Here is a 23,556-nt window from a genome sequence, read left to right as displayed (position 1 = left end):
CTCAGTGAGAGGATTTCTAGGGAGCAATGCAAACCTCGGAGCAAGCGTCTGAGATTCCATAGTCCTGCTGGGCGTTGGAATCAGTATCATTGGCGTAGCAACGCCACGAGATGACCGTGTCGCTAACTCTTGGTGCATAGCAGACTATGGCTGATGTCCTTGACCAATTATCCTTGATTCCAACGATACAATGGCTTGATAAAGCAGATTCATTGACAGTATCCTAGACCATTTCCATAGCTACACATGATAGCAACCATTACCATCGATAAATTTTGCTCATGTCCATCGTTTCGCTCATGTTCCATCGTTTTACTCATGTTCCATGGTTTTGCTCATGTTCCATCGTTTTGCTCATGTTCCATCAATTTGCTCATGTTCCATCAATTTGCTCATGTTCCATCAATCGCACAGATCAGAGTCCTAGTACCATCCGGCAATTGCCATATCCATCAATCTCACAGATCAGAGTCCTAGTATCATCCAGCAATTTGCCCATATTCATCAAGCTCACAGCTCAGAATTGACATCATCCTTCCTAGGATCAACGCCCACTACCCGACTGTTCCGTATCGTAAATTCATATCGATGAGTGTCTCAGTGGCGGCCAGGCCACTTTCGATGAGGTTAGAAATGATAGAATTACTGGACCAAACGAACGGGGTTGAGTACATACCACCTCTCCTTCTTGCTCTTTACCCATACCTCCTAGTCACCGTACCGCACTCGCCGCCCACCCGACTCTTGCACGCTGCGTGTCATGTCAACCTCCACACCCAAGTGTTTTGCCCACGCAACGACGTCGTTCGGCACATTGTTACAGTTTCTCAAGGTTATCTTTCGCAGCTTTGGTGGCCTGGCCCGGAGAAAGTCACCTATGAACAGTCCTGTAATTCTGGCGCCATCAAGGGACAACTCCTCGAGAGCAGGGCAATATTCGAGAAAGACCTTGTAGGAGGCGTCGTCAACACAACTGCCTGTCACATGGACGCGTCTGAATCCCTTGGACCAGGCAGTCTGGAATAAGAGGGAGGGAAGTGACCCAGTTCTGAGGAGTATGCGGAAATCCTCCACGGTGGCGGCCTTCGCAGTCTGGCCTGCATCATGAACAAACTTTGGGAACCTCGGACAGTTGAAGACAATGAGGCTCTCGAGATTCTCCAGCTGCGAGTAGTTCGTGCTCCTTGGGTCAGGGGGGGAGGTTTGGTCAACCTGAAGGCTATACTCGTCGAATGTGACCCCGTCGAAACGTAGCCTTCGGACAGAAGAGGGAAGGACGATGGCTGGCATTGTACAACGTTCCAGTTCGAGAGATTCCAGTTGCTTCATATGGCGAATATCGACAGACTTCAACCTGGCCGGGCCTTGGAAGCAAGACAAGCCCACGCAAAAGAGTGATTCTAGCTCTGGCAGGCCTGAGAAGAGCGTATCCTGGCATGCTGTCAGTACACAGTACACAGGTAGGTGTCTATCATTCTCCAACGTCTTGCACTCACATGCTCAAATTCCACTGTCATGACCGGAATATGGATATGTAAGACCCGGAGAGTTTCCGATTCCAATCGAAGGCTTTTCCGGTCGAGGTAAGTCTCCCCAAGCTCGGAGCCTGTCACGTGCTTGAACTTCGCCACTCGCAGCTTGGGACAATCCTTCAATATGGTGGGGATAAAGTCGAAGGGGGTCTCTGTGTCGGGCCCAAGCATGATGCTCCTCAAGTCGTATTTTGGCAGTGGGAGTTGCCAGATCGGAACCGACTTATGATGAATCTCCAGGTGTTGTAGCTTCGAAAGAACTCGCAAATGGAGGAGAGCTCTGTTCAGATACTCTGTTGCTGCTTCATCTAGATGGCGAGCAGAGACTATCTTCGGCTGTTTCAAGCGCCTGAGGGTTGCATGCAGCATTCTCACCGTGACAGCCTTGCTTGCGTCTGGGAAAGCAACAGTGTCTATGAGTGGAGACAGGGATTCAAGCAACTGGTACCATGCTTTGCAGACTCGCAACATCTTGACTTGCTGTCTATATGGAATATTGGACAGGATCATGACGGCCACTTCCAGAGGAAGAGCTGTCATTGGATCACCGGGGCTGGTAAGGACGATCCTATCCCTCATCTCTTTCTGTACGGCTGCTAGCGTCTTCGCAATCGACCGAGAGTATCTGTCAGTGCATGCAACGTGCTTCAGTCCGTATTCACAGAACGTGGCGGCCCCAGCTGGGTTGCGTCTAAATCGTTCGATTTCTGCACATCGGTAGTAGCCCCTTCCATCAGCGCGGTCGATTCGGATCATTTTTTTGCCATCCTTCAACGCCAGGTCATACTCTTCTAGCTTGGTGCGCAGGCGAGCGCGAAGGTCAAAGACAGTCACACGAGTATGGGGAGGCAGGTTTGGGTCGTGTTTAGAGGCCCGTACGGCTGTGTTGGCAATGTCTAGGGCGACATCGTAATTCTCGTCGTTGAACGCTAGCTGGCACCTTCGTATGAGTTCAGGGACCGACTCAGTAGCCTGAGCGACTGCCGGCATCTTGCACAAGGCGCGAAGACGACTCCGATCTAAATAAGGCTGAATGAAGCATCGGCTCATACTAGGTTCTGTTAGTTGAAGTCCAAGCGGTGAGGTTGCAGTCGACTGCATCGGGTTAACCTCGGCCTTGGCAGGGCGGCCTGTTTATGTCTAACCTGATTCAGACTCGAGGAGAGAGGAGACAGATCATGTCCATGTCCGACTTGCTGTCAGCAACCTGTTAGGTGCCTGTGGTGCGTGAGCGAAGATACAGCTCCCGCTCGAGCCTGCCACAATGGACTCCCAAAGCCTCGAGAGGGCGTCTCACTACCTCAACAATCTTCTCCTTGCTCGCGGTCTTCTTTCGACGGGAAAACCAATCGATTTCGCCAGACCCGACTCTGACGGCCGGACGACGGATACGACCATGGCCAGAATCATCAATCTTGTCCACGACTTAGTCTTGCGACGCGACGAAGATGCCGAGCAGCGCGAAATTCTCGCAATGAACATCCGCGCCGCTCGCGCTGAAGGAGCACAGCGTGTGCTTGATATCCAGAAACTGCAGGACAAGAACACGGAGCTGGCGCGAGTTGCAGTGTCCGCAGAATCTCAGGAGCGTGCCTTGAAAACAGCGGCCCGGAAAGCAGAAGCACGGGCAAAAGAGCTGAAGGAGCAGATGTTGAAAATGAAATCCACACTGGACCAAGTTAGAGCCAAATGCCTGAGTGATGTTCGGAAACGAGACACCGAGCTCGACAAGTTGAAGGCGCACCTAACCGGGTTGCAGCGCGGGAAGAAGGAAGCGTCGGGGATTAAGATCAATGTGATCAATTGGGAGCCGGATATCAAAGCTAAGGAGAAGCGAAATGGAGAGGATGTCAACTGCACAGAGTGGAGCCTGGAGAAAGAAAGCAACGACTTCCTCGCGGCGGTGTTGAACGAGACTAGCACCGAAAACACTTCACTAAGACGGATCATTACCGATACCATGGCAATCCTTTCGGATCTGACAGGGCTGTCTCAAGCAGCCGATGATACCGAAGGGGAAGAGGCAACAGCCATCCCCGGCCAGTTCCGCAAATCAAGTCGCGAAAGGGGTTGCTTGAGTCAGGAACTAACGTCCTGTGCCGTCCTGGCAGATCAGATGAGCACAATTTTGGAGCATTGTCAGTCTATCCTCAAAGATCCTTCCTTCGTTCCGATCGAGGAAGTTCACGTACGTGACGAGGAAATCATCAAGTTGAGAGCCGGCTGGGAAAAGATGGCGACCAAGTGGAAAGAAGCAGTGACTATGATGGACGACTGGCGAAGGCGTGCCGGCCACAATGGGGAAGGTCTGTCGGATAACGATTTTGCAGGGTTAGAATTTGGCGAGGGGGTTGCGATGCTCCCCAATGGACATCCCGTGTTTGGAGCTGACGAAGAAGTGCCATCTGTTTTGTACGAGAACAGTAATGCGGGAGACGAGGCCATACAGGAGGCCGCGATTAAAGAGATGCGTCATCCGTCCCTACAAGGCAGCTTCGATACAGAGGATCACCAAGAGTCGGATCTTGACATCCCGCCCGAACCTACAACGAAGCGGCTTGCCTCAAGCCCTCGAAAGGCTAGACTAAATATTGGGAAACCGGTCCGACCTCTACGGGCAATCGACCACAATATGAACGCGTCGCCAAGGCGCAATGTGGACATCAAATATTGTTCCAAACATCCTGCAGAACTGGGGCTTGACCCCTTGGACGGTCAGTGGGAGACAGGGGACGATGTTTTGCAGCCAAAGGCCGACTTTCGAACAGCGCAAAAGACGCCAACCAAACATACCTTGAACAAAGATGAAGACAGCCAGAGACATGTTCGACGAGGAGAAGAGGCCACGTTGACTGTGGCAGAGAAATTGGCTGTCGTGGAGGCCGAGGCATGTCAAGCACGAAGCCGACCACAGCGGACAAAGAAACGGAAGCAGGTTGATACGCAAAGAGTGAAAAGGGGATCGGGAAGGAGAAGCACACTAAGTCCGGAAGAACTTGCTGTATTGATTGGTATCGAATAAGCTGCTGCCTTGTGGGTTGTACAATATCCGGGAGACCATAATGTTAGCACTCCCTCGCATCGTTGCCAGGCTTGGGAATCACTTCACACGGGCATTGAATCCGGTCAGCGAGTCACGCACTTCCTTTCATCGGCAAGAATCAAACATGTCGAGATCTCAGTTTCCCGCCGTACATGTCTGTACAGTGTGCCTTTCGTTAGAGACTCGAGTACAGAGTATTTGCCTGGTAGGCACCTAGTACGGAGTATGTGCCCGGGGTTATGTATGTTGGATGCCATTGGTGGAATGCGGATCACCTTAAGTAAGCAGGATCCTGCTGCTGCTATTGGCCCCGGCACAGTCCTGGCCAGCCTTGACTTGTTCCTTGCTGCGAGGCTTTCATCGCGCGTCCTCGACAACAAACCAACAAACCAACAAACGCGCACCCGGGCTTGTTCATGTTTACGAACCACCCAGTTCCACACCTCTTCATGCGCAGACAGCCGTGACAAGGCATGCAACTGTTAATTGTGCCTTGGCCATGGTGAACAAATTCTCTGCCGACTACTCGTCGAGCATCAACTCGACACCAGCCAGGCCTGCATCTCGCTCGCATCTCTTCTCTTCCAATGCGCCTCACCTGGCGAGTACGACTCCTATCGCTCCTCCTCCTTCCCAGATCTTCGGCAGCTCGACCTTTGGCTCTGGTGTCAGTAAGCTGCAGCTGTCCAAGCCTTCAAAATTATCCCCGCCACTTGGTCCATCCAGAAACAATCCCGCCCTTCCTCCCACAAAAAATGCCATCCCCGGCAAGATAGCTTCCAGGCCGTATCACACGTCCTTCAACACATCACTAGCCTCGGAATACACCATTCACAGTGAGGATGACTATGCCGATCAAGACATGGAAGAGGACGATGACCAAGATGACACAAACCTCCGCCTCCCGCAAGGCGTTCGGTCCGTCAATCGACAGTCTGCTGCGTCACTGCTCAAGTTCAGCCAGCGGGATTCAAGGATGTCGACTCCACGCAAATCTCTTCGCAGCTCGCGACTTTCCGCCCTGCCTAACAAAGGCAACGACTCGGTCGTCCCCAACCTCGCCCGTGAATTAGCTGCGAGAGCGCAGTCTGCCCATTTGACTGAACCCGATGAGGTCATTCTCAGGACAGAACAAATTCTTCGCCAACTAGACGAACAAACACAATATCTAAGAGACAATGCCAGGATTCTCCGCGCAATCACTGATCACGTCTACCTCCTCCTTCCTGAATGGCAGCGTTTCGTTGAAATCGACCGGCCTTCGCTCGACAGCAGCGACATAGGCCCCCAGCCTTCGGCAACACCCTTCGCCAAAGCCAATTACCTTGCCTCCTTGCTCCTAGCTCTTCATCATCCACCTCCGTCATCGGACGGCATGGTTCTTCCTACTCCGCAGATCCTCCTCGATTGGCTCGATACCTATCATGTGTCGTACGAACCGCTTTACGGGACAGTTGCCTCAACCCATCCCAATTGCACATCCCATGACCTCTTCTGGGATGCCGTACAAAGCCTGATGCTGCGAGGAAAGTTTGACTTGGTCATGCACCTCTTTGCCGAGGCAGATTTTAGATATGCCGCCTCCGCGGTAGATGATGGAATGGACGAACCTGGCTACAAGGGTGCCCAACTCCAGTCAGTACAGAGTGTCATATACAGAGCTCGGCTCCTTCTTAATTCATGCCCTGTTGTTCAATCTGGGGATTGGAATGTTACAGGACCTGAATGGGACCTGTTCCGCACTCAGGTGGAGTCCGAATTGGACAACCTGACGGATCTGGCAGCTTCTCAAAATGACGAAGACAGCACTTCCTTCGAAGCTGAGAACTTTGGCCTTCGCAAGCCCGGAATGAGCCTCCTTGGGAAACTTGGTCAGAGCACGCCATCAGCTCTTCCCTGGACAATCTTTCAAAATCTCAAAATTCTTTACAGCATTCTACTAGGGAGTGCCGAAGAGATTGCCGCCCAGTCGCAAGACTGGCTAGAAGCTGCCACCTCATTGACGATATGGTGGGATGGTTCTGTGGATGCTGCAGTCGCCCAGTGGAGTTTTGATGTCAGTCGTGCTAACAACCTGGCTGAAGATGTTGGGGATCTCAACCCTTATGTTGGTCGACTTCGAGATTCATTCCTGAGTGTGACGGATCCCAATGACAACAACTCGTTCCAGATCAACGCCATGTCACCGGTTGAAGTGGGGCTCGGAGCTATACTGCAAGGCAGTCCTCAAAGCGCGTTGATTGTGCTGCGGGCTCTATCCCAATGTGTTGCCTCGTCCATTGCTGAGATCGGAACAAAGGCAGATTGGATTGAAGCTGATACCTCAGCTCGACCAGCTGGCCTGAACGAGGAGGATCTGATGGTACTCAGTTACGGTGCTCCTAAGCAGGGCGTCGGTAAGGACGACATCCTCCTAGGATACGCTGACCGAGTTTTTGAAAAGCCTATCTTGCGACTTGCTGATGGGTCTGCTGTTGAAGGCTGGGAAGTTGCCATCTCGATTGTCACCAGATTAGACGATCGCGAGGTGATGCACACGGCTGTCACCAGGTTTCTTGAACGGCTCGAAGTCGTGTCGCAAGATCGCGCTGAGAAGCTCACGAATCTGTGTTCAGACCTTGGTCTTCAAGACGAAGCACGTAACGTATCGGATCGGTTCGGCGACTATCTCGTTAACAATACCGCCGAATACGGTACCGCGTTGTTATGTTACGCCAGAAGCCATGCATCACACAAAATCCGTCACCTGATTGATCTGCTGGTCAGCTACTCGCTCGTGCAGTCTAGGGCTTACCCACCGGAGGATGAGATGGACGAGGGATTGCAGAGCCTGGTGCAAAATCCCAAAACGGCCTTATCAGATATTGCTGAAGTCGACCCGGAAGCTGCCGAGATGTTACAATTCTACCTAGTCGGATATGCTTGTCTGCGCCGATTCTACGCTCTGAGGGATGAGGACTCGCTTCCAAATGGACAGGGTAGTTTGTCGAATCTTCATCCTTTTGCACGCAAACAGGCTGCATCCAAGGCCCTGGTGGCAGCAATCAACAGCGCCGCGGACAGCATCTATGGAGGGCTATACGACCCAGACCGCCAATCTGCCATTCAGGTCGACGGGTTGCTAACACTGCTGGGGGAGGCCACCGCCCTTCTTGCAAGTAACAGCGCTTCTGACAAAAACGTCCTCACTTCCCAGCAGATCTATGCTCTCTTAGCGGCCATCGAGGACCTGTCCACTGTATCTCCACGTGTGTACGAGGCCACGGAAGAATGCCTGCAGGCTGCACTACGGAATTACCACGGCTCTCAGCCGCCTAGCCCGCACGCCCTTCTGAAGAAGAGCATGTCCTCGGGCACCAACTCCAACTTCAGCTTCAGCATGATTGGGTCGGAGATGTTGGCGAAGAGTGATCTAACGAGCACAGGGGCTGGCGGGAAGAGTGCAGCAAGCAGTGGAGTTTTGGTTCCTGAGCCGAGAAGTGATATTGTCAGGGGGTGGGACTGGAGAGCGAGATTCAAGGATAAGGATGTCGTTGGACGGGATGTTGTCAAGGTGCTGAGGTTGGGACTCGCGGGGGAGTTGAGCATGGTTGAGCTGACAGCCGAAGCATGACACCATGCGACCATGTACTCCGTAGTTGATACTCTCCAAGGCTCTGGCTCTCATCGAAAAGGGCAACGAACATGAGCTTTCCGTCGATTTTCTGCTGTTAGCGTAAGACATAGGATAAGCCGTACGTTCTGGTATGGGCTGGGCATTTGTAACGCCGAGTCCAAGATTGAAACGCCCTGTCGTCTCCTACGGGATGTATTTGATTATCCACAGGATGAATGACCATCCATCTACAGCCAGTTCCGGTAGAGCCGTGGCGTATCGACAATAGGTGGCAATTATCAAGACACAGTACGGAGTACGGATACTTGAATTATATTATAAGTAAATAATTAGCTGTACTATCTAACACCTCACCTTCCCCATGGATGAACATCCACATAGACGATAGAACTCCGTACTATACCATGACACATCACTCATCTCCAAGAGTCACATGAGGAGCATCGAGGCATGTCATGCAAAGTTCGTTGTGCTCGTACATACAACTCACCAGTCCGGGGGTAAACCTCCTGGCACCTACTGGCTTGCCTGCCCAGTAGTTGGTACCACGCTAAATCATTCATTAAGAGGACAATGTCAATGTCCCTATCAGTGGAGTATACCCAACTTCTCGACCATAGTCACTAACGGAGGGTGGCCTCGACGGAAGCCGCATGTCTGGCATCTCAAATAAGATCCGCATCCTACTGAACGAGTGTTGATGCTTCATATCTAGTTTCTGACAATAATCTAATCCAAGCCCAATCAACCTGTTCATTTGGTTGCGCAGTGGACCGTTACCGGTACAGTAGCACAGACCCTACCCTAACCTAATCAACTGTAAACTTTTCCCTTGGCCTATAACTTCCTTCTTGCCTCTGACCGTCGGCCCAAGATGATTAAATAGAGCCGATATTGTAAGACCCTTGCGTTATTTCCAAATCGCCTTCTGCTTCCTAGGCATACACTTGACCAGTGTTGCGGTAGTTTTGCAACGGGATGCCACCATGATTATACGGAGGCGGAGGGTACTGCTCTGCGGTATGACCAGGATCCGTCTGACCCTCCCGAAAGTTAACCGCGGCCGGAGTGTTCATGGCCTCCTTTCGCACTTTTCGACGACGAAAGATAATTCCCACAGAGACAACGCCGGCGGCTATAGCAACCGATACAATTGCGAAGCCGGCAAGGCCAGGGTGGTTGCCTGCGAAGTGAAGCCCTACCAGGCCATTGACAAGCCCCAGGAATACCGTGCCGGGCCCAAGAATACGATGGCCGATCATGATCCTGGCCGGTGACCCGGTTTTCTTGTAGATGCTGTGTCCAACGAATCCCACAGTCCAAGTGATGAGGACCAAGCCACAGATGATAAGTCCGAGAATTTGATGGCCGGAGGTAAGGCTCGGTGTCTGTGCCAGTTAGTGTGATTGAGCACGAAGCCCCTGGGAGTTTCATGCTTACAATGTTGTCTCTCTTGCTAACGGCAATGCCGACTGCGGTACCAATGCACACCACCACCAAACCAAATGTCTGGACGGCCCAATGTACCCAGACCTTTTGGATAGTGCGTAACAACAGATACCCGGCCGGGAAGACGATCGCAAAGGCCAGACACATGATAAATCCATGGAATCCACCACCACCATGGAAATGGCCACCCGAAATAGGGCTGTCGTCAACGGTTGTCGACGATGAGTTCAGGACAGGAACGCCAGCCGTTCCAGTTGCCGACTTGAAGTCCAAGTTGAAGACATCATACCCTTCATGTTGACTGATGGAGGCCGCAACATCATTGCTCTGCAAGTTTCCTGTTGGACCGACAGCCCAAATCATGTTCTGACTGGTGCTGGCAGTATTGACACTCCCACCACTCCACGAGCGGCAGCCTGTGCACTTGGCATTGATGACAAAGGAGCCATTGACGATGCCACTCCCAGCCAAAACGTCAACTTGGACAGACGTGGTATGTTGAGGCATGACATGGCCAGTGCCCAGACGGGGGCTGAGTGTGATGTTCTTGCCATCTTTAGCAGCATAAGTGACGAAGATCAAGGCGCCTTTCATTTGACCACCCAAGCCAAAAGCTGCCCATGTTTGGCCTGCGGGAGCGGAAAAATGGAAGAATAGGGAATCGCTGCTGTTGGACGGCACGTTGACGGCGACAGTGATGTTATCATTAGGATCTGGAGAGGTACCTCGACCGACATAGGTGGAAGCAGGAACAGCAGCATGCACTGTGAGCAAGAAGACTGGAATGACGGTTAGCTTCTGCGTCCTTGGCCTCGGGGTGCCCGTTGGAAGAGGTATAGGGACTTACCAGCCAGAACAAAACCTAGCATAACCCTGAGTCGGGTCTGGCAACGAAAAGACATGACTAAGAACGGGGAATAGACTCTGTTGGAGTATGGAGTTTGCTCACAGTCGAAGAGTAGAAAGAGAACGGGAGAGGAAGGGAGGGTGTGACAGAGACAGAGACAAGAGAAGAGCAGCTAGAAGTCCGTCAGTAACGCTTAGGCAAGGGCAAAGATAGAAGCCACGCCTGGCGCTTCAGCGTTCAGATGCCAGCTCTCTTCCTCGCATGTTGAACCAGCCGGAAGGAGACAGCATCCATAGGTGTGCATCCTTTGACGGGCGACTCTGTTTCAAGGGTGTTGTTCCAGCTGAAGACGTCCGGCGGTTGCTGGTCCGCTTATCCCATTGTTCTGCCCCTGGCTACCCCAAGTTTCAGGCGCCCAGTTACCTTGATTAGGCTAGACGCCCAACAAAAGTTGGCGAGCGCAAGGTGCTCAGCCAAACAATGGACGACGGACGTGCCTGAGAACAGGGGAGGCCGATAGATAGGCACCTTAGTACATACTATTCGAGCCGTAGGTGTAGATTAGTACTAGGTAGGTACCAGGTACCTTAGGTAGGGCATCTACAGAGTACATATGTATCCGTACTCCATACTCCGTAGCTGCTCCGTCCTCCGTCCTCCTAGGCGGCAAACACTGTCTCAGCCCTGGGCTAAGGGGCCCTAAGGCCTACTGTAAGGCCTAGATGGGGGGTGCCGAATGCTTAGCCCCTAAGCCTAGTATCTTACTGTACAGTGCTTAGGCGGCGGGCACTCTATTCATCTATATTGGCGGTGTGCCAGGTTCAGTGTCCGAGCAGCGACCAACCAACACTGTCGAATTTGTGATGCTGCAACATCAACAGCCGAGTCCACCTGCACATCCCTGCTGGCGCTGACTCTCAGGCCGCCCAAGGTGCATCTGCCATCTGGACCTACCCAAAATAGACCTCGATCTTGCCCCTGTTGGTACCTGGCTGCCAGATCTATGTACTAACGGCCGTAGCCGAGTAACACGGTTGTCTATCCCACGGACAAACTTGTTTTGAAGCAAGCCTATCTCGGCCCCAGCTTGTGCTGTATCAGAACCATTCTTCCTGCGTATTCATAATGAATCGGGAAAAGGGCTCTGGTTGGATGTTGAAATCTCCCACAGACGGCGACCATTCATAATTCAAGAAATCACCGTGCTGTAGCGCCGATGGATCCGCTGAATGAGTCGCCCTGCTGCTTTGGCTGGCCATCCCACTCCCACTCCCGACGTGCACCGATTTAGGTGCCACAGGCGAGTAAGGTGATTGACTCCCAAGGTCGAATGCTTCCAGGGTACTGGAAACCACATTATTGGGATAGTCATGCATGAAACGCTCCATCGAGGTGGATGCCGGCAGATCTGTAGATGGGGCGACGTTGGGGCCCTCGCCTCCCTGACCCGCGTCGTGCGCCTGCTGTGCTGCTCTTCGAGCCCGGGCCTTCGCCATCAAGAGCCGCAGCGGTTTCCATACCAAGCCCTTGTGCGACTTGGTATTCTTTACCAGCTGCTCGTCATATACTGATTCAATCGCTCGCCACGCCCGATCGACGTCGGGTCCTGGCGGCCTCACGCAAATTTCTGACAGCGCAAAAGCCACAGATTGCCATTGTACATAAGTCCGGAAGAGCCACCCCCACTTTGCAGTACTCTCGTTATTTTCTAGCAGGTGAGAGAATTCGATCACTTCCACAGAGGTGAGGAATACCCGGTCTCGGCATTCTGGTGGAATGGGCGAGGCATCGTTTGTGGGGCTGAATGAACGGGGATGGTGCACCTTCAGCCACATCCTTGCCAAAATCAAGCGGGCAACGGTAGTAGCTACCCAATAGATGGGCTGACTCATGTCGCAGTGTCGCAGGTACTTCTCTTCCAGCCTGCGGTGGCACTCGTCGATCATTTGCTCCTTAAGCTTCCAATCCGGCGATGCGTGACCCTCTTCCACTTCTGGCGAGGTCAAGTTCAGACGTTGGGAGAAGATGCTCAGTTCGAAACGGATCAGGCAGAACGTCATCTCGGTGGCGCCCTGTCTCTCCGGAGGGTATTCCTTCATTCCCGGATAGATGTCGTCGTCATTATAGTTCAGTGGAAGTTTCGTATCGTAGAAGGGCTCGGTGAAAACGGGGTCGGCCCCGTGATCCTCCGCCGAGCGGCTGTCCACAACAGTCAGATGCCACCACAGTCGTCGTCTCATTTCCGTATCAAAGGGGTTCAAGCCAAAGTGCGACCCATCGCGGTGAATGCCTAGCCCCTGCGCGAGATGTATTGCCAAACCTCCCAGAGCCCATACTATACGGGAATCGTCACAGTGCCGCACAAAGACGAGGAAGAGGGCGAGTGCCTGTAGACACATCAGACTGGAACTGTTCAAGAAGTCGGCACGTGCTAATGCCTGCTCTATCGCGAAACGGTATTTCTTCAGAAGAGTTTCCTTGTCCTCGTCGAGTAGTTGCCGGCATTGTTCTGGGCTTAAACTGACCACCGCTCCAAAGTAGATGGAAAACAGCAAGGCCTCCGCAGGTTTTGACACACGGTCGAGGCTAGTTGCCGCAGTCATCACGATTGTCCTTGCAGTCGGTCGGTGCGTGATTCGGACCACGGGATCGACATTTTCCTTGTATACTTCCCACAAAATGAAGATCTGGCTCGGGGTGGGATGCAGCTCTCGTAGATCCAGCATTGTCGAAGAGTAGCCGAAGAGGAAGGCTTGATGGTTCACCTGGCGATCCTGGTCTGAGAAGGGGGCCTCATCCTCTTCGTCTGCGCTGGAAGGGTCAAGCATATCACGTATCTCCGTGATTTCGTCGCTCATGCTGGTCCAGAAGGCACTGTTGACATATCGACTGCGATCCTCGTTTATCAGCAGCCGACCCGAGTGCTTATCAATGGACTGCCTTTTCGAGTCAGAGCGATCGGATGTAGGTGAGTCTCCGGATTGAGTGTCGCCAAACCGAACTCGTATGTCTGTAGAGCCGGTGACAGTGGACGACAAGACCCCATTCTCGTCCACCTGCGCTCCCAGGCTGTGGACCACTCCCTCCAATCGCTGTAGCCGTGCCAGCAGCTCTGTATCGGGGGGCTTTCTCGATTTTCTGGGTGCCCTGCCCGGACCAGGAAAGACACACTCAATCCCCGCTCTTATACAATTTGCGCATGGATTTTCTTTATTACATCTGACCTTCCTGCGGCGACACGTGACGCAGCTTCGCGGGTTCAATCGAGATGTGGAGGAGGTCGGGGCCGAGGTCGCGACATCCTCTCTGACAGCAGAAGCGTTGGAAGTCGATTGTGCAGCTTCTTCGACGGATTGTGGCTGTGGTGCTTCCATGTTCGGTGGTGTTTACCAATGACTCATGGTGCCGCTGGGAGGGCCAGCGTCGTGGGCCGGGAGATTGCAGCTATTGAAACAGACTCAGAGGACAACGATGATGACAAACCGTCCATGCTCAGATCCTGCATGGAAGGGTAGGAACGTGGATGAGTTGAAAGTCAGGACTCGCTGTTTGTGTTGCACGACTGGACAGAGCGGCAAATTTCATGCGGTCCAAACACGAGTAATTAGCAGCGATGACATAGACACTCCAGTGACAAAGCAATCTCGCCCTGGCCCCGACCGCCACTTGGAGGGTTCTACACTGTATTGCACCGAGGACGTGGAGGACTTTTCCCGTCTACATATACGGAGTACCTACATAGGTATCTAGGTAGGTCTCTTGGTAACCTGGTATGTACGAAGGGATTGCTCACATGACTTCATCTGGCGCCTGTATCTTCGTCCGGCTTGCACGAACGTCTCCAAGTCTCCATCTGTCACGAGGACGCTATTGTTACCCCTGTGATACACTCTCGGATCCCCTCAGATACGACCTGATTCGTCTTGGATGGAAGCAGCTGAGACGATCCGCTCGGTGATACCGCTCGGTGATAGGGCACGACGGAGGTGGACGGTAATAAAGAACCGTCATCCACCGCGACATCCAGTTGGTGACTATAGGTACGGAGTACATCGTACAACGAAAACATGAGCGATTTATTCACTCTGCCCAACGAGGCCAATCCTCGAAGTGTCCCTCCCCAGTGCTCCCCCCTCCACAATCCCACTCGTAGAGTTGATGTCCCGGAAAATCCCACATATCAGAGCCCCAGACTGCGAATCAAACACAGCATACTAAAAACGAGCTGCATTTCCACAATGCTCCTCGCTCCAGAAAATCAAATTCCCCAGCAAACCCATCCCGCGGCGCTGATGCGAAGTTATTCTAGCCAAAAGGCCCCAAACCTTTATCACACGTATGCTCATGTACTATGAGATCTTAACAGTACCTGGTTGCTCGATTAGCTGTCTCTTCATTTATCTAGACCAGGACGTCGAACGTACGGTATTAACAGCCGACATTGGATCGGACTCGACGTCTTTAGCGGCTGAGGGGCTCTCCGGGCTACCAGAAGTCACCGGGCCTGATGTTGTGATTGATCTTTCCGAAAACTGTGGCCTCAGCGGCGATGTCGAAGAAACGTCTGCGTCGGCAGGCGCTGTCTCCTGCTTCCTGTTCTCTGACGTGCCGTTCCCGGTCGCCTTCGACTTGGTCCGAGCATGTTTGTTGAACATTGCTGTCACGCCGTCGGATGCGACTCGCAGGATCGTCTGCATGAGTAGGTTCTGCTTGAGCGGCTTTGACAGATATTCGTCCATTTGAGCCTGGATGCATTTTTCACGGTCACCCAGCATTGCATGGGCAGTCAGCGCGATAATGGGTGTCCTGGGAAGCAACATCTCTTTCTCGTACTGCCGGATCTCTCGTGTGGCCTCGAACCCGCCCATCACGGGCATCTGCACGTCCATCAACACCACGTCGAAGCGATCGGCCTTGATGGCATTGACAGCTTCTAGACCGTTGCCAACCACTGTCACAACATGATTGTATTTCTCCAGAATCTTGATGGCCACCTTTTGATTGACCTCGTTGTCTTCCGCAAGTAAGATATTCAATGACTTCTTGTAGTCCTTGATCACGGGGGTAGACCGGCCTTCAAGAGCTGGGATCATACAATTGCCCAAATCAATGAGCTGACACGGTGTCGTCATGTAGGAAGCAATGCCCAAGTCAAGGACTGTCTTCAGGTTGATCGACACAGTCGCATTCAGCAGGACCACGGGGATGTACTTGAATTTGTCAATCAGTCGCAACTTGTGCGCCGTCTCGAGCTGGTCGATGACAATAACATCGTAGCCGCCATCGATCGGCTTATCTTTCCCATCATAAGGCGGTTCAGGGACGTCAGCCTCATCCTCAACCACGAGAACCTGTAAACCAAGCTCCTCGATCAGGGCGGGGACGCGCTCGAAAAAAGGAGAAATCCCTTTGTCCACCACAAGCACTTTATGCTTGCGGAACGGATACAGCTGTGAGCTGATGACACTGATGTCCTCGGTGGCAAATTTCACAATGCAAGAGAAGTGGAATTCACTACCCTGCCCGAAATCTGAAGTGACCCATACCTGGCCTCCCATGAGGTTGACCAGCCGCTTGGAAATCGAAAGTCCGAGGCCAGTGCCCCCGAACTTTCGGGTGGTCGAGCCGTCGGCTTGCTGGAAAGTGTCGAAGATGAGATCAAGTTTGTCAGACTGGATACCAATACCGGTGTCGGACACCACAAACTCGAACGGGAACTCGTCGGTTGCGCAATTCCCAATCAAGTCTATGGACTTCTTGATTGTGACCTTAACTTCGCCCTGATCAGTGAATTTGATGGCGTTACCCACGAGATTGAGGATGATTTGTCTGAGACGGAATGGGTCTCCAACCACATAATCCGGGACCGAGTTGTCCACGTCGAAAGCCAGACACAAGGATTTTTCATTCGCTTTGACTGCCAGCGACTTGAGTGCATTGAAAACCGTCCCTCGGATCGTGTAGGGAATGGCTTCGATTGCCATGCGATTCGCTTCGATTTTTGAGATGTCGAGGATATCGTCAATGATGGTCAGCAGACTGTTGGCTAGGTTGTGCACCGTGTTGAGCATCTCTCGGGAATGCGGCTTAAGGTCATCTGTGTCGAGGGTGAGTTGAGTCATTCCGATGATTCCATTCATCGGGGTTCTGATCTCGTGGGACATGTTTGCAAGAAATTCGGACTTTGTTTGGTTGGCAAGTTCGGCAGCTTCTCGAGCGGCCGTGTTCCTTTGAATGCTGTCCCTTAGGTTGGAAATCATCTGGTTGATTTTGCGTTTCAACTCGTCCATCTCTCCGGATGCATTGACACTGATCAATTTTGAAAAGTCTCCTTCAGTTGCTGCATCTGTGATTTCTCCAAAGGCACGGACTTGAGCAGTAAGATTTTCGGCCATGGTGTTGACGTCCTCGGTGATCTCCTTCCACCGACCACTGACGTCGTGGACGTTGGCTTGGCCACCCATCTTCCCGTTGACGCCCACATCGCGAGCTACTCTTCTCACCTCGTGAGCAAAAGTGGCCAATCGGTCCACCATATTGTTGATTGTGACCTTCAATGTCAAAATTTCGCCCTGAGCCTGGACCTCAATCTTCTTGTCCAAATTCCCTGCCGCAATAGCTTGGGTCACGTCGGAAATGCTCCGCACCTGGTCTGTCAGGTTCGAAGCCATGGTGTTCACGTTGTCCGTCAAATCTCGCCATTTGCCCTGGACATTGTCCACTTTGGCTTGTCCACCAAGAGTGCCATCTGTGCCCACCTCCCTTGCGACTTTGCTGACCTCAAAAGCAAAAGTGTTCAATCGGTCGACCATCGAGTTAATCGTGATCTTGAGGTCAAGAATCTCCCCTTGGACGTCGGCTGTGACCTTTTTGGAAAGATCGCCATTGGCAACCGCGGTAGTGACTGCCGCGATCTCCCGCACCTGAGTCGTCAGATTCATGGCCATGCCGTTCACATTCTCCGTCAGGTCCTTCCACGTGCCCTCAACATCGTGCACCGTCGCTTGACCGCCCAAAACACCATTTGTTCCAACTTCCTTTGCCAGGTTGGTAACTTCTTGGGCAAATTGTTGTAGCTGGTCAACCATGTTGTTGATGGTGCTCTTGAGCAGGAGAATCTCGCCTTTGCAGCTGGCAGTCACTTTCCTCGTAAGGTCGCCTTTCGCGACTGCGGTAGTGACCATGGCGATGTCTCGCACCTGGGTAGTCAAGTTATCTGCCATAGCATTCACACTCTTGGTCAATTCATTCCAGGTACCCTGAACCCCGTCGATTTGAGCTTGTCCGCCAAGTACGCCTTCAGTGCCGACATCCCTGGCGACGCGGGTAACTTCAGTGGCAAACGTCCGTAGCTGGTCCACCATGGTATTGATTGTGTGTTGGAGTTCGAATATTTCTCCTTTTGCTCGACTCTGCACTTTCTGGCTTAAATCGCCGCGAGCGACTGCTTTAGTGACGGTGGCAATCTCTCTAACCTGGTCTGTCAGGTTTGCAGCCATGATATTCACTGTCCCAGAGTCAGTGGTGAAACACCCACAGTGCCATGATGGGAAAGCATACCGTTATCTGTCAACTCTTTCCAGATTCCATGCACCCCGCCGATGTGAGCTTGACCGCCCAAGATGCCTTCAGTACCGACCTCTCGTGCTACCCTGGTCACTTCACTTCCGAATATCTCGAGTTGGTCCATCATGGTGTTGATAGTGACCTTGAAGGCAGCAATTTCATCGTCCATTTCGGTGGCTTGGATCTGGACACGTTTGGACAAATCGCCGTTAGCAACCTGGGTTATGATCCCACCAATTTCCCGCAATGCCTTTTGGAAAGCCTCGTTAGCCTGTTGATGCTTCCGAAGTTCTCTCTCCAGCATCGAGACATCTTCGTTCTCCACTCTTATGAATGCTTGCTTGGCTTGCTCCTCAGAATGTCGTAGACCGAGACTGATCTCTGCAATTGTCTCGCGCTGGCTCTTGATCTGTTCAGCCTGTTTTTCCACGTGCTCCCGGAGAATGCTGATATCATCTTCGCTGACGGTACGACCAGATTCGGAAGGACCAAGAGGCTCCCTTGCAGCAAGAAGTGTATTGACGCGCCTTGATTGATTGGAGGTCACGTGCGTCCTTTCTGCAGCGGGCGCAGTCTGGTCATTGAATTGTTCTTCTGATGCATTCCGAGGCTCGCTAGGGCGAGATAACGGCGAGGTAGGACTCTGGAATTCACCAGGGGTATCCGGCAGCGAGTGACCAACGACATCGGCTCTCCCTTCGAGATAATGTATCCGCCGTGCCAGAGAAGCTATTTCAGCCTCCAGCTCCTTTTTCAACGGGTTGTCATCCCCCGGAAGTCGGTACGGGGGAAGCTTTAAGCCGTTGGCGTAGGAGGGATTCGCGGTCGAGCCTTTGGCCAGTCCACGTAAGATTGCGGCGGCCGCTGCCAATGTCTCGTCGGGGCGAGACATGGACGATGCTTGCGTCTCTACAAGATGTTCCTCCTCATGAGTAGCTGTGCGAAAAGGTTCGTGACAGGCGCGATCGAAGTGCCAGAGGGCTCGAGTCTTGGGCTGCGTCCAGCAGCGAAGGCAGAATGGCGGCAGAGCCACCTTGCCCGATGATAGGGACTCGCCTGGGAGGGAGATTCAATGAGGAGCTGGTTGTGAGATGAAGACTTGGTTCATCGGCGGCGCAGGCAGGCGTGCTGTAGATTGTGAAAGAGGGATGGTAATGCGATCAATTTCCCGGGGCTTGCTCTGGGCGATTGGGTGGCGTGGACGGCAGAGGTGGGATGGACATGCCAAACAGCGCTAGCCAGTGGTGGACGGTAAAAAGGTCGGGAGGTGTCGGTTACTAGGATGAGAAATAGAGTGCCAATAGGTTATAGGTGATGAATACTAATAGAGGCCGTTGGACGTGCGAGGAATCAGGAGGGCGACAGAAGCCAGAACAATAATGATAGGTAACGATGGAAAATTGCTGTCCCGTCCCGTGAAGGAGAAGGTTTGGTAGTAGAAGGCGAGGTTGAGGAGGAAGCGTTGGCAGGCAAGTTTAGGGTCAAGAGAGGTTTCTGCCCTGCCACTGGTACTATTTTATCCGTTGGCAGTTGGCAGCAAGGCGAGGAGGGTAGGGATGGGTACAGTAGCTAAAACTGGGCGAATGGCTTGATCCTCTCCTGAAAGATCGCCGGGGGCGACAAGACAATGCACTGTGCAGAGACGCCGTAGGCACTGCTACAGCTGTGCGTAGCGCACCATCACCGTCACCTTCGCCTTCAACACGTACCTACCAGGTAGGTAGGTGCTCCATATCCGTACAGAGGACTCAGGACAGCAACACCAGCTTTTGACCAGAGACAAAGACTTCCGGCACACACGCCGTTAGCCGGAGAGCTTAAGTGGACGGAGCCTTAACCTGACCAGTCGCTTGGAATGTCGAAGGGGGGCTCGTTTCGGGCGGCGGGGCGCGAGAAGTCAAAGACTAGCAGCCCTGGGAAAGCACCGGGAACGGGGCCAGTAGCAGACCTCGAGCTAAAGCCAAAGCCAGGTGGCGAAAGAACAAAGGGTGCCCGACAGACAGGTCACTGATCGAGGTCTTTCTTGCAGCTGGTAGTAATGACCGCCTTGAGTAGTGTCTATTGCCCGCATCGAAGAAGTAATAGGGGAAGGGTGTAGAGGGTACCTCAGGTAAGGTACCTTACCTTCCCTTTAGGTACCTAGGTATAGTATGTACCCAAGTAGAAACTTACCTTAGGTAGGTTCTAGGTAGGTAGGACCCATAGCCCACGCGTTCTGCTAGGCGCCCTAGTAGCCCAAGTTATTACCGATTTGCTGTAATTATACTTTGTAATAATAATTAGCCGGGTACTCTACGTGTAGCGTGCTGAGCCTCTAGTCCCCGCGATCTTGTAAAGTCAGATCCCTACCTAACCTACCTTATATACCTTAGGTACCTAAGGCACTCACTGGGTGTTCTTGTACAGAGTACGGAGTACTCGATATTTTGGCTTCCATCATCTAGCCACAGTGGTAATTAATTCCGTGTAGGCGCTCATTCAGACTAAGTGGTTGATAAGTCTAGAATGCCTACTCTCGAACCTGCCATTTGAGGATACAATTACTCTCTCCGCCACCTCACAGCGATTAGGAACTCGGTAGAGCTCGGCACCTTCCGCTTCACCTCCTGAGATGAAATATATGCTGTTTTCTTAGTATAATGACACTCGATCCTGTTATATAGCTCGTTTGATGAACCGGGGGCATATTCGCGTATCGAATAATATTCGAACAATGACGAGTGTTCCGGCAGTGTCTGTATGGTACTAATAAATATTCGGGGGCGGCTACGGAACGCTGACAGTCAACACCCTGCAACCCCTATAGAGTACATCCTTAAGGCCTTAGACCTGCATTCGCTGGTCCATATATCATAAGGTATTGGATAATGTTTCTGCCTCAAGCTCTTCATATTGTGTCTCGCACTTCAGCCTCTTACATCCCAGCCCCGATGGCCCTGTTAACTCACAGTTGCTACTTAAGTGTATCGTCAAAGCATCCATGTCGATTTCGAAACTCAAACCGTTGGTCCTTCATGTTTCAGATGGCAATCGCCCCGCTGAACGAAACGACAAGATCCCCTCTGTGATGTAATCTCTAGATGAGTGCTTGGAACGATCTATTACGTCTGTTATGTCATTAAGTGAGTTTTATGGGTGATAATACCTGGCAGCTGTGTGAGTCCTACATACAATACTGCCACTAGAGGCAGGGACGAGAGCCTCCAAATATGAAGATACTCCTGCCCCTCTCACCTACTCGTCTTTTCAGATATCAGCCTGTAGTCCTCCGCAACAAGTACCGCCTAATTAACATGACCGGGCATTAAATATCCAAATTCTTGTCATGAATGATTTCATAGTATCGTGGCCCTCATGACTAGGTAGTATCACCCATAGATAATATATACCTAGATACAAAACACAAGATCAAATGCTGAGTCCCTCAAGAGCCTGTAGGAAGCCTGCGATCGCACCTGCTCCCAGGAGTCCTTTGGTGGCTCCCTCGCGGAGATTTTGCTTTGTGCTTTTCTCGCGAGAATGTCTCTTATCGTCTTCGCTCCTGATGTAACTGCGTGCAGGTGTGCTGTGTTGCGACAAACGAGATGGCGATCGCCCGTGCTTACCATCCTGCGAGCCAGGGCGTGCGGCAGAGACCGTTGGATTTGGTGATGGCGGAATATACCTCGATTGCGCACCAGGTTGTGCACTGTACGGACTAAACTGGGCTGTCGGCTGGCCGGCATACCGGGGGAATCCAGCATGTTGTTGGGGTGTGTACGGATTCGGCGCGTTGGCGGTATGCACCGGTGGAAGGGGCAATGACAAACTGTGATGAATTGAAGTCTGGTCGGGAGTCGCCCACGGCCGGTGACCAGGTGGATGATAAGCAGGCGAGGACAATCGAGATGCTGTCGACTGACCTGACGTTACGGAGGGTGCTCGGTTACTTCTGCTCACACTGTTGGCGGTTATCCAAGCCGGGGGTTGAACGGGCGCGGTGTACGAGTGCGAGGCTGAGATGCCCTCATGCGCTGATATCTTCCGTTCGGTCGGTGGACTGCCGCTGCTGCGTCGTCTCGGCTTGGGTTGAAGTAGCTCGGGTTCAGACACCGACGACTCCGATTCCGATCCCATTTCGAACAGATGTCGTTTCGCGGTTCGTTTATTGGAGGCGTTGCCATTTGGCGAATTTTCGACGTCACTCTCAGCCGTGCTAACAGTGGGTTGGAAATTAGAGTATTGCTTTCGCCTCCTGAGGGCCTCTTGTCGAGCAGCGGCAGAATTTGGCCTCCTCCAATCCGTCGTTTTGCCCTCCAGATAATAGCCACGGGTGTTCTCCTCTTGATCCTCATATCGTTCGTGAAATGGCCGGTCTTCGTCATCTTCGTCAGCTTCATCGAGGTTCTGTACCGATGGCACAAATCGAACTCCTGAATCTCGATTATGTCTTCTTTCACGAACTTCCCTCCATTTGGTCCATCGTTCGAGCAGAGGATCAATCGCCTGGTCCGATACACGGATCATGTCTCTGGGAGAGCCTTTGATTTGATGTAGTGTGTGATCCAACTCGCCCAAAGAGTACACCGGAAGCCTCACCAGAGCAGACATAGGAGCGTATTCCGGAGGTGGAGCGTCAGCAGTCCATTGTAAGCTGTCCGACTCAACAAGGGAAAACTCGTGATCTTGTGGTGTACTGGTGCTGGCACTGGCGTTGGATGTTCTATCTTCCTCCTCTTCCTTGCGTGACGCCTCAAACAGCCTGTCCATGTTGTTCATCTGCCAATATCGAACGATCACGGCGTTCTGGGCCTCTGCCCGTTCTTGTCGAATAGCTTCAGTTTTTAGGGCAACTTCTTCGGGCGGGTCACTAAGACGCAGGTCAGCGCAATCTCACGACGAGGTCGAGCAAGGCAAACCTGCGGGATGTCGATGCCATAATTTTCCCCAATTCTATGACCTGAAGCATCAGGAAAAGGCTCAGCTTAAGGCTCTCGAGTTGCGCAAGCAGATATGTGACGCGGTGATGTCGAAAGCACCATCTGAACCTCTGCTGAATGGTAGGAGAGATATCGCCACTGATCTGCTTTGTGCGTAGACGATCCAGCATATCGTTTATTTCGTCAAACACTCGCGTGCTCTCTTCTGCGATCGACTTGGCGGTTTGGACAGCTTCGTTGGAATGGACAGAATCTGCAGCCTGGAGGGCAGTGCCGGTCTGTTTGAGAATCATGGAGAACAATGTGACGCTTTTCGAGATGCTGTGGACCAATCCGAGGCCATACTCCGGAACTTCGCAGCTGACTGCATTCAAGATGAAAGACAGTCTGAACCCTGCGCCTGCGACTCCGATGATCGAGGCAATGGGTCCTATGCCCAAAGAGTCAGACTTTGGTTGATCTTGCAAGAGAGTTTTCACAAACCTATGTCTGCCATTTTGGACGCATCTGGAGGACGATTGTCGGTTGAAAGAGAAGTAGAAACTCGAAGAGTGTATGGATACGTATAGTTGACGATGGACTGA

General features: G+C 52.4%; 7 protein-coding genes across 7 annotated transcripts; 2 read left to right on the top strand and 5 right to left on the bottom strand.

Annotated features, from left to right (window-relative positions):
- Positions 1 to 708: 708 nt before the first annotated feature.
- Positions 709 to 2,522, bottom strand: A1O3_10488 (uncharacterized protein; the record flags this gene model as incomplete). Its single annotated transcript, XM_007740578.1, has 2 exons — positions 709 to 1,431; positions 1,497 to 2,522. 2 exons carry the CDS (start codon positions 2,520 to 2,522, stop codon positions 709 to 711), a joined length of 1,749 nt encoding a protein of 582 aa, XP_007738768.1.
- A 274-nt stretch (positions 2,523 to 2,796) lies between these two features.
- Positions 2,797 to 4,554, top strand: A1O3_10487 (uncharacterized protein; the record flags this gene model as incomplete). Its single annotated transcript, XM_007740577.1, has 1 exon — positions 2,797 to 4,554. One exon carries the CDS (start codon positions 2,797 to 2,799, stop codon positions 4,552 to 4,554), a length of 1,758 nt encoding a protein of 585 aa, XP_007738767.1.
- Positions 4,555 to 5,074: 520 nt separating this feature from the next.
- A1O3_10486 (uncharacterized protein) lies at positions 5,075 to 8,188 on the top strand (the record flags this gene model as incomplete). The annotated part of the gene is made up of 1 exon (XM_007740576.1): positions 5,075 to 8,188. One exon carries the CDS (start codon positions 5,075 to 5,077, stop codon positions 8,186 to 8,188), a length of 3,114 nt encoding a protein of 1,037 aa, XP_007738766.1.
- A 938-nt stretch (positions 8,189 to 9,126) lies between these two features.
- Positions 9,127 to 10,542, bottom strand: A1O3_10485 (uncharacterized protein; the record flags this gene model as incomplete). Its single annotated transcript, XM_007740575.1, has 3 exons — positions 9,127 to 9,579; positions 9,632 to 10,419; positions 10,488 to 10,542. The coding sequence occupies 3 exons, from the start codon at positions 10,540 to 10,542 to the stop codon at positions 9,127 to 9,129; spliced, it is 1,296 nt and encodes a 431-aa protein (XP_007738765.1).
- Positions 10,543 to 11,584: 1,042 nt separating this feature from the next.
- On the bottom strand, positions 11,585 to 13,861 carry A1O3_10484 (uncharacterized protein; the record flags this gene model as incomplete). Its single annotated transcript, XM_007740574.1, has 1 exon — positions 11,585 to 13,861. The coding sequence occupies one exon, from the start codon at positions 13,859 to 13,861 to the stop codon at positions 11,585 to 11,587; it is 2,277 nt and encodes a 758-aa protein (XP_007738764.1).
- Positions 13,862 to 14,884: 1,023 nt separating this feature from the next.
- On the bottom strand, positions 14,885 to 18,945 carry A1O3_10483 (uncharacterized protein; the record flags this gene model as incomplete). Its single annotated transcript, XM_007740573.1, has 2 exons — positions 14,885 to 17,994; positions 18,048 to 18,945. 2 exons carry the CDS (start codon positions 18,943 to 18,945, stop codon positions 14,885 to 14,887), a joined length of 4,008 nt encoding a protein of 1,335 aa, XP_007738763.1.
- Positions 18,946 to 21,461: 2,516 nt separating this feature from the next.
- Positions 21,462 to 23,468, bottom strand: A1O3_10482 (uncharacterized protein; the record flags this gene model as incomplete). The annotated part of the gene is made up of 3 exons (XM_007740572.1): positions 21,462 to 22,902; positions 22,952 to 23,402; positions 23,456 to 23,468. The coding sequence occupies 3 exons, from the start codon at positions 23,466 to 23,468 to the stop codon at positions 21,462 to 21,464; spliced, it is 1,905 nt and encodes a 634-aa protein (XP_007738762.1).
- Between the last annotated feature and the right edge of the window lie 88 nt (positions 23,469 to 23,556).

Source organism: Capronia epimyces (assembly GCF_000585565.1).
Source record: "Capronia epimyces CBS 606.96 chromosome Unknown aczIQ-supercont1.12, whole genome shotgun sequence".
Lineage (NCBI taxonomy): Eukaryota > Fungi > Ascomycota > Eurotiomycetes > Chaetothyriales > Herpotrichiellaceae > Capronia > Capronia epimyces.
The sequence above is the reverse complement of the archived record's forward strand: the minus strand, read 5'-3'. Positions and strand labels throughout refer to the sequence as shown.